Source organism: Polyodon spathula, chromosome 5, assembly GCF_017654505.1.
Source record: "Polyodon spathula isolate WHYD16114869_AA chromosome 5, ASM1765450v1, whole genome shotgun sequence".
Classification (NCBI taxonomy): Eukaryota; Metazoa; Chordata; class Actinopteri; order Acipenseriformes; family Polyodontidae; genus Polyodon; species Polyodon spathula.
In genome coordinates this window covers 35860688-35870800 of record NC_054538.1, presented here as the reverse complement: position 1 = coordinate 35870800, position 10113 = coordinate 35860688, and the positions used below count along the sequence as shown (strand labels likewise).

Genomic DNA, 10113 nt, shown 5'->3' with positions numbered 1-10113 from the left:
TCTCCTGAATAATGCCATCCCAGTACAACTAGAAAAAAAGCCATCTACCCTTTTGTTACCTATATACTTTCAATACCTATATACAGGATGTTTAATGTTATCGAGTGCCCTGAGCTTTATGCACTTCCCTTCAGAAAAAGGAAATACTATAGTACTTACAGTGCTTATAGAAAGTCTACACCCTCTTGAACTTTTTTCACGTTTTGTTTTGTCAGTGCCTCATAGTTTCATGCATTTAAATGAGGATTTAATTTTCCCACTTATCTACACACCATACTCCACACTGTTAAGGGGAAAAAAGTTTTTATTGAGAAAAAATTAAAATTAAAATACAAAATTGAAAGATCATAATTGGATAAGTCTCCACCCCCCCTGAGTTAATACTTGGTGGAGGCACCTTTGGCAGCAATTACAGCTGTGACTCTGTTGGGATAGGTCTCTACCAACTTTGCACACCTAGATTTGTTAATATTTGATCATTCTTCTTTACATCAGCATTGATGTACAGCAATCTTCAAGTTTTTGATTGGATTTAGGTCGGGGCTCTGACTGGGCCACATCTTTTTTGTTCCTTAGCCACTCCAATGTAGCTTTGGCTGTGTGCTTTGGGTCGTTGTCATGCTGAAAGGTGAACTTCCATCCCAGTTTCAGCTTTCTTGCAGAGGGCACCAGGTTTTCCTCAAGGACTTCTCTGTACTTTGCTCCATTCATTTTCCCTTCTATCCAGACAAGTGGCCCAGTCCCTGCAATTGAGAAACATCCCCATAACATGATGCTGCCACCATCATGCTTCACTGTAGGGATGGTGTTCTTTGGGTGATGCGACGTGTTGAGTTTGCGCCAAACATAACGCTTTACATTTAGGCCAAAAAGTTCCATTTAGTTTTGTCATACTACAATTTTTTTTGCTACATGGCTACAGAATCTCCTGAGTGTTTTTGCGTACTTCAAATAGGACTCAATGTGGGCTTTCTTGAGTAATTGCTTCCTTCTTGCCACCCTACCACACAGACCAGATTTGTGGAATGCTTGGGATATTGTTGCCACATGCACACTTTGACCAGTCTTGGACATAAAAGCCTGTAGCTCTTGCAAAGTTGCCATTGGCCTCTTGGTAGCCTCTCTGATCAGTCTCCTTCTTGCTCGGTCATCCAGTTTGGAGGGACGGCCTGATCTAGGCAGGGTCTTGGTGGTGCCATTCACCTTCCACTTCTTAAAAATCGTCTTGACCATGCTCCAAGGGATATTCAAGGCCTTTGATATTTTTTTATACCCATCCCCTGATCTGTGCCTTTCAACAACTTTGTCTTTTGAAAGTGTCTTGGTGCTCATATTTGAGTCTTTGCTTTGAAATGCACTACCTAGCAGAGGGAACCTACAGAAACTGCTGAATGTATCCTGAAATCATATGAATCACTTCAATTTAACACAAGTGGAGGCCACTTAACTTGGTGTGTGATTTTGAAGGCAATTGGTTAGAATTTAGGATTACTATTAGGAGGGGGGTGGACACTTATCCAACCAAGCTATTTCATTTTTTATTTTTAATTAATTTTCTACAAATTTCTAGAATATTTTTTTCACTTGGAAGTTGTGGGGTAGGATGTGTAGATAAATGAATATATATATATATATATATATATATATATATATATATATATATATATATTATTATCTAATTTTTTTAAAAAAAATTGACTTACTTTGCAGGTGTAACGTAATTAACCATCTGAATAGAAAACATCTATTGCAAGTCACTCCTTACATAGAGTGAAGTCTGTATAATATTCAATGAGCCTCGTCTGTTCCTCAGGGTTACGCCCATAAAGGAAGGGAAGGAAATGTATTACTGGTAGAGCTGTGGTGTTTTTTTTTTTTTTTTTTTTTTTTTTTTTTTTTTTATAGGATAGAACAGTTTAGAGGAGACGAGAAGAGGTGTGCCCTGACAACAGGAACGGTAGTTGACACGAGATGTGACTTTTGTCCACAGCCTTTACTTGCATTTCAGTGACGGGGAGTTATGAACGGCAAATCAGCTAACTTCAACCCGGGAGTCGGCGGTGTGTTGTCGGCCTGTGAAGGGCTCCCGCCGCTACCGAAGAGTCTCAGCGGCTTGCTGAACTCCAGTGGCGGTTCCTGGAGGGAGATGGAGAGAATGTACGCAAAAAAGACCATGATCCAAGATGATCTGAGTCGGGGTCGCAGTAACACCGATATCGTGGTATCCAACAAGCCAGCTAACCTAGATGCTGCCCTGGCACTCCTAAGAAAAGAGATGGTACGTGGTCAGATTTGTTTTTCACTAGTTAGTATAACTACACTGTCTCTCAGTGTTTGTGTTTAATAACTGTGGAGTGGAACGGCACTGTGTTAACAATATAAGTGAAAACCTGACTCAGTGGAAAGAAAGTAACAACAGTTGTTCAGGATTATCAGATTGGTGTAATCGCTCGTGTTTTTCAGCTATTCTATCCATAATCCTTGTTTTTTTAAATCTTTTTCTTGTTGTGTAACCCACCACAGCATTCGTGACAACAAATGCTCCCTGGGCTGAATAGCACAATAATACAATTATGGCCTACAAAAAAATATTTCTAAAAAATCTTCATTCGAATGGGTAGAGTGGAAAAACGCAAATATGGGAGGAATTATATTTCTCTGTGTTAGATTTAATTGCTTTAAAATACTCAAGTATCCGTTTTCATGTCCTGGCAGGGTGGTCGATAAAGCGTGTGAAACAGACAGGCTGCCCTTTTCCACAACAAAAAACAGGCTGTCGAAATTTTACGTTGCAAAGGGTTTATTACCGCGCGTGTGTTTATTGCATGCGTAAGTAAAGCGGTTTTTATATGTTATTTACAAAAATTCACTAGTTACATATGGGTTGTGAGTTGGATACACCATTTAAATCCTTACAAAAAAGCTGCAGTTTCAGGGTGTACCACATCCCAATACCACGCAGCAGTTGAATATAGTTACAAATTTGTAAAGAAACACAGTATAGGTACACGAGTTTCAGTTTAAAAAAAAAAAAAAAAAAAAAGTTGTGTGGGTGTTGTATGCAATGACAATGCTCCATCTGTTGATTACAACAAACGTTTGCCTTTTATCTAACCATGAATTAATGTGAGTCATTTTGCTGTGGTTTTTCATAGGTTGGGTTAAGGCAGCAGGATATGTCTCTGCTGTGTCAGTTATGGTCACTCCATGAATCAATTCAAGAATACAAAGGCAGTTGCCAGGACATGTCAGCTGTATCCAATGCAGATGGCTCCTACAGTATGGAAAATGGCTTCTTTGATGAAGAAGATGAATACTACCAGGACACAAGTATTACCCCAAATGAACACATGGATTTGAATGCATCAGTTCCCAAAACTCTGAACAACAAGAACAAGTGGATGCAAGACTCCCTTCATATGAGCATCTAACAGAGTCCAATATACAGGTCTCCTCCTTCTCGCTAATTATGTGCTCAGTTCTACTCTACTATTAGAAGACTGCCATTTTATAGAGAAGTTATTCAGTATTCAGTTAAATTGTCCTCTAATATCTTTCTAATGAATTTTTCTGTATAACCAATTATGAAACTAGTGTTTATTATACATTTATGACTAAACAATTTTGACACTGACATACCATATATATGGTTGTGCAACACCAATCCACCCCCCCCCCCCCCCCCCCCCCCCCCCCCCCCCTGCGAAGCATTTTGGAAAGGTATAGTGACTGTACATAAACTCCTATAATAACACTTATAAACTTTGTGTGAACTTGGACAAAACTTGTTGAGGACAGTGGTCATATGGTAGAGGACACAGTTCATTTTTGTTTCTAGCAATGCAAATCTAAAATCATTTGCTTGTTGGTGGAAACCTAATAAAGCATTTGGGTAACAAACTGGACCTACACATCTGTCAGTGCTACTATAAACACTAACAAGCGTTTATGTGTTCCAGAACTCCCATTTTGTGATTAACATTTTACTGTGTAGGACAATAATGTTTTGAAATGTAATTTTCTCAGGTATGGGACTTTACTATATAAGCTTTTTAGGCTAGTTGTTATATTTTACCTGCTGTAAACAGCCTTATGTATGCATGGATGAAAGTGCTCCGTCTGTAGACGTGAATGGTCTCTCCCCGGTCCATTCGTGTAGAAATACCAATAAAAAAAATCTGGGGGTGGAAAACTGTAATGTAATGAAAACTGTGACCTATTAGTATATTTTTTTTCTCCCGTTGTACTGTAATTTGAGTGAGACCACAGACACCTAACCCATAGAGCACAGGGGAGGCAAACTATATATTTTGCCACTTTTTTGCTCTGTGTAAACAAACCATTATTCTGTTTTATTATGGTTTTGCCCATAAACGGTTTAAAATGTAAAAAAAGGGAAAGCCATTGATAAGACACCATAAGTCCAACATTAAAAATAAATAAAAACACACAACAAAAAAGGCCCCTACACGAACATTGGTTTGACCTGCGGTGTGACTGCAGCAGAAGATACGGGATAGATTGCATAATACATAAGATGAGTAATTAAATGTAGGCTAGGTAATTCAAGCTTTCATATTGAAGCTTGTTATGTACTACTCGTTCAAGCAAATAAAGTAGGAATTTGCGTAAGACATTTTTCAAGTCAAGTAAGCTTATTTGTGTATAAATAATCGCAATAGTTTAATCTTACTTTAAAGGCATGCGCCTGAAGCATAAGATAACTAAACTGCTAATACTCTCCTGCCGTAAAACTTTTCTGAATTTAAAATATTTATATTTTTATTTTAATAACTAGCAAGAAATGACTTGTTGCACTAGCAGCAGTTACATTATTGTTTTAAATTATTGTTTTGCCCTCTAACTCAATGGACCATATTTAGAAACAAGCACAAAGGCAAAGACACAATTTCTCAGAGCAGTATGACCATGTTAATGGTATAAAACAAGAAACAACTCTTGACTGGTCCTTCCTGCAACTAAGTTTATAATGTTGAAATTCAGCAAAAAAAAGTCTTTGCATTTGCTTCAGAGTGACGCCTTTATATAGTAAAACAGTGTTTTTGACATGGCAAGTATTTTGAACTGCCTTACTCGGGGAATAATTACCTTCTAAAGAACAGTACTTGTGTTTCTTTGTTTAACACTTTCCTTTAATAAACTACATGTGGGATTTCTAGGTGTAGCACTGCAGAGACTTACATGTATTTGGATTTAATGAATGCTCAGTAAGTACTTATTGTACATTTTACGCTGAAACTTCTGTCCAATTTTGTAGGTTTGCAATTATTGAAGCTGTAACTTCACAACAGCAAGGTTTGCTTGGTTTCTTGGAGTTTCTTAATTGTAAAAAATGTAAATAAATAATACAAATAAAAATAAACATTTGCTTCTCTACACTCAGCAGATAGTCCTTCAGTTTGCCCCCCCTACTGTTTAACAAAGTTAGGCGCCTATGATTGAGACACAAAATTATTTTGCCATTGCTTCTCACAGTGATTAAAACACTGAATTGTTATACTGCTTTTATAATGAAACACTCAGATAACAAAACTGAATTGTTACTGAATAAGAAAGGTTACTGGTCCAGAGCTTATCTATAGGAGTGAGTATAATTTAGATGTTTATAAAATTAATATGTGAATTGGGCATACATGTAAAAGGTTTGATCAGTGACATTTAAAAAACGGTGTTAACTTATAATTCACAAAAAAGAAAAATAAGAAATGTCAAACAAAACAGACATTTTAAAAGATATTCTCTCTCTTTCTCTCTCTCTCTCTCCATGTATATATTTATGTATGTAAATAAGATTGCCTAACCCTGTTGAAAATATCAGTTAATCTTTGAACAATTGTAAAGTTTGCAGGACAGTTTCAAGGAGAGAGACAGCTTGTGTGCATGCAATTGTGACTGCATTAATGGAATAGAAACAAACTGGAAAGCCAAGAAGGTCTAATTGAACAACTGTAAATAATGGTCGAATGCAGCCTTAATCTCCTTTTACTATAAAAATGATTGAGGAACACTGCAGCTTTGGCGATTTGTACTGGATCCCAGTGCTGAAAATGGATGTGAGGTGAAAAAGGTATTGTATTGCTGGGTGTATGTTGCATTCGTTTGGTTTTCGGGACACATGTTAAGTAGATTTGGCTGATTTACAACACAGAGCAACTTAATCCTGCATTTAGAACAAAGCCATGGTATGTGTTGCCTGGCCCTGGGATAGTACACAGCAGTGAATATGTGCAGCTTGTTTGGCACCAACATAAGCAAACTGACTTTAAGATTACAAGGTCTGTTTTTGTATTGAGGGAGGACGTATTTAAATTGAAACAAAACACACAAACATTCAGATGGTGATACCATAGAGTGTTATCTATACATAGTGGTATGTGTTCTATGACTGACCACAAGCTCGGCTGCTCTTGCAAACTTGTTGGGAGCATTTCTTCTATGACATTGAAAATGTAGCTTTTTTGTAGAAGTCCTATATTTGAACATGCAATCTTTTTTTTTCTAGCAGTTTTTTGCACATATTAAATGTTTTTTGGTCAGATATAATGTATTCCACACTTTAAACTGGAATGCTATGTCATATACATGTAACAACTCTAACCCTACTGCAGTTTACAAAGTGAACGAGATGGTTTCTTTGCCCAAAGCTACTTAATCTTTAAACAACATCTGTGCCGTTTGTCTGCATACTGAAGCTTGTGACGACATGAAGACATTCCATCTTGTGTGGATGTTTCTCAGTTTTGTTTTTTATTCCCCCCCCCCCCCCCCCCCCCCCCCCCCCCCACCTGATTAATGACATACATTCTAAAGAGGAGGACAAACAGTACAAGTGCTGGATTATATAGAATAGTATCATATCCTATCTAGTTTGAAAAAATGTAATTTAGTGTAAAAATATACATTACAAAATCCAGTAACATAATGTCATGTAAATAAAAGGGTGAATGGTATATAAAAAGGGGATTTACAGTTATTTATAAGGAAGTTTGTCTGTTAATGCAATACGGGGAGCATTACGACAGCTGTAAACTGCATTTAATCATCATTCAAGAACCACTTGGTAGACTATAAGTTGATATGTAGTGCTACTGCCAATAACGTGATCGACTTCCACCAATTGGTTGGTTATGTTTCACTTTATCAATACAATATATTATGTAACACAAAGAATAATGTCACCTCTACCCAGTGAGAGTTGATTCTGTGCTTCCTGAGATATCACACACAGCATTTTTTTTTTGATGGGATATATTGATACATGTATTGATATATTGATTCTAAAATATTGTATTCAGGATTTATTTCCATGAATAAACCAATGAAGATAACCAGGAGTGAAAGTCTTCAGCTACAGTTGAGAATAACTGAAACACAAAAAGCAAAGAAGAATTTGTAAAAGTCCCTCGTGAATATTATTATTCTTTAAATTCTAAATCTGTCTATGAGAGTGACTGTATTCAATGCAGAAATGCTGGACTACAATATTTATTGATACAAGTGCCTCTATAATAAATCTTCCAATCATATTTGTTTATGCTGATAAGCCTTAAGTCAAATTAATTGGACTCTAAATAGACAAAAACAAGAACAAACAGTGACTATGTTGCTTATCTGGCTTTAGTGCCAACAAACTGACCTGGATGTACTGTGCAGACAGCCATAAGATATTCAGTAGTACTAGTAGTGTTGATAAGTATTAAAAGGCAGGCGTTGGTCTGGTTTCAAAATAACTGTCATAGTGCTGTCCACATGTGGAAGAGACTGGTTAGAAGCATAGAAAGCAATATCAAGGAGGAATTCTAACGTTAGATTCTCGGTGAAAAGCCAAAAATAGTGGCAAGTATATTACTGAAGAGATAAAATATATGAAAGAGAAAAGGGTCAAAAGTACCTCTAGCTGCTTGTGAGTTTGATGTGAGCACAAACACTTTTATCAGGTGGAGGCACAGTAGGGAGCAGTCATGTTCCCAGATCACAGCTGATCAGTTTGCAATAGCTGGACAGCAGCAGTGCCTGGTTCAAGAATTGTCTTCACAGGAAAGTAAACACCCCTAGTAGAAACATTATCACCTCTGGAGTAAAAAAAACAACAACAAAACAAACCCCTAATGTTTTGGCACTATTCTGATCAATTTGATCGACTTCGCAGACCATGAAACCTGCTTTAAACTGTTAAGAAAGGGTTACAAGTTACAAGTATTCCAACCTTTGAAAGACATTGAGAAAGCCTTTGAGCTGAAACTGTCTAAGAATTTGGCAGGAACATAGATTTTAAAGTTGTTGTTATTTATATGTTTTGCATTTTAACCAACAGACACTGTATTTATTAAACATCTCAAATGTGGTATTTGTTTTTTTATACTTTAGAATGTCTTTAACATGTTGATTCTATACTTACCATACATGAATCTAATCAATGAGATCAAATTATCACTCTATGTCAAATGGTACCAAAGAGATGGACATAACAAACCCTGCATAAAGATTTGTTTTCTGAGATACACAGTTTGGTCAGCCACCGAAGTTCAATTTTCAACATCCTGACTAAACAGCTATAATTAGCAAACTTTGCTGATAAAGTAATTAGTGCAGTCTTAAATAGCACTTGTCATATTCTACTCTTATAAATTAAACATTAATGTGAGAGAATGTGCAAGTGTCTTCTTACCTAGAGCAGCAAGTCTGAACACTGTAGAAATCCTATTATTTTGTGTATCAGATCACGTCTGCTTTGTCACTGTTTTGCTTGGGGCCTTGCGGTTCAGACCACCTGAGGTATGCCTCACATAGCAAGCAGAACACAAACAGTTTCCCATGTATCTAGAAAAGGAAATGTCTCCGATCAAAAACAAAATATCATCTTCCGATCACTGCAAGAAAAGTATAGAGCAGGGAGTACTGTAGGTGGCACAGTGAGCAAAATTCTAGTCTGACACTTTTCATCACTGTTTTTGAATATGACTTGGGTCACAGTCTGGTAATCTGCATAGTAGTCTGAGCCCCTCCATCTTGCAGTACAAGTTCAATTTTTCACAATGGTATACATGCCTGTGTAACATTGTATTATGTGTGTTAGTTTATAACTTAATGGAAATTTGTAACATCCTAAATGGTCCAGACAAATTTAACCCAAGCCACTACTTCAAACTACTGTTAGATGTGGCAAATAGTGTGCTGGCGAGGGAGAATTCTCAATGGGTTCAACGGCATCTTGTTGTTCCCATCATTTATGTTCAGCTAATGATGTGGCATTAATTACTGTTTTAACACTAACAGGCTAACTGTACAACTGAATATAAAAAACAGTAAATACAAGCATAAAAATAAAGACTAAATACAATGATCAATACTTACATTTAACTTTGTATTAAAAACAATATGCCTGTAAGCATGTGTTTTGCATAAAACAGCATCAATCAAAATTATAGCAGGGACATATTCAATGTACTTGAATAAAAAAGAGAAAACATTTAGTACATTTCAAGCTTTAATATTTAACCCTCATTTTATGTTGCTAACTCACAGCTGGTGGCTTCTCACAGCTGGTGGCATTGCGTAGTCATCCTAGTGTTTTTTGATGCTTTAGTGTGAAAAGCTGTATGGGGCAGCCTTGATTCGTAGCGGCTGTTTGAAGAGGAAAGCTATACAAAAGTAATTTAAGGATGACAGGCAAATATATGGACTTTTAGTCTAAAGTGGATGTGAGAAAGTGTCAATTTGAACTCGGTTATCATGTGATGCCATTTGTCACATTCACTTATGTTGGTGGTCTCCCATGTTACTTTGTACTGTATTTGACATCTTCAGTTTTCTCTTTAACAATTTGTAAGCGGCTTTATATTATAATGTCCCATCTAGCAATAATGAGTTCATACATTTAAATTATAGAGCTATATTTCCTAGCACTATAAACATGCTTGTTTTTCTACCTGTGGTAATGTTTTAAATGTGTCAAATTCGCAGACGACACAAAAATAGGAGGAGTGGCAAACACTGTTGCAGCAGCAAACGTCATTCAAAATGATCTAGACAAGATTCAGAACTGGGCAGACACATGGCAAATGACATTTAACAGAGAAAAGTGTAAGGTAC

General features: G+C 36.7%; 1 protein-coding gene and 1 pseudogene across 1 annotated transcript; one reads left to right on the top strand and one right to left on the bottom strand.

Annotated features, from left to right (window-relative positions):
• Positions 1 to 1890: 1890 nt before the first annotated feature.
• Positions 1891 to 3650, top strand: LOC121315286 (protein FAM89A-like). Its single transcript, XM_041249326.1, has 2 exons — positions 1891 to 2278; positions 3156 to 3650. The coding sequence occupies exons 1-2, from the start codon at positions 2021 to 2023 to the stop codon at positions 3429 to 3431; spliced, it is 534 nt and encodes a 177-aa protein (XP_041105260.1). The 5' UTR covers positions 1891 to 2020; the 3' UTR covers positions 3432 to 3650.
• Positions 3651 to 6991: 3341 nt separating this feature from the next.
• On the bottom strand, positions 6992 to 9573 carry LOC121316406 (annotated as a pseudogene).
• Positions 9574 to 10113: the final 540 nt, after the last annotated feature.

Coding starts and splice junctions, on each gene's coding strand:
- LOC121315286 (XM_041249326.1), top strand. CDS start 2,021: ATGAACGGCAAATCAGCTAACTTCAACCCGGGAGTCGGCGGTGTGTTG. Junction 2,279..3,155: donor CACTCCTAAGAAAAGAGATG/GTACGTGGTCAG, acceptor GGTTTTTCATAG/GTTGGGTTAAGGCAGCAGGA.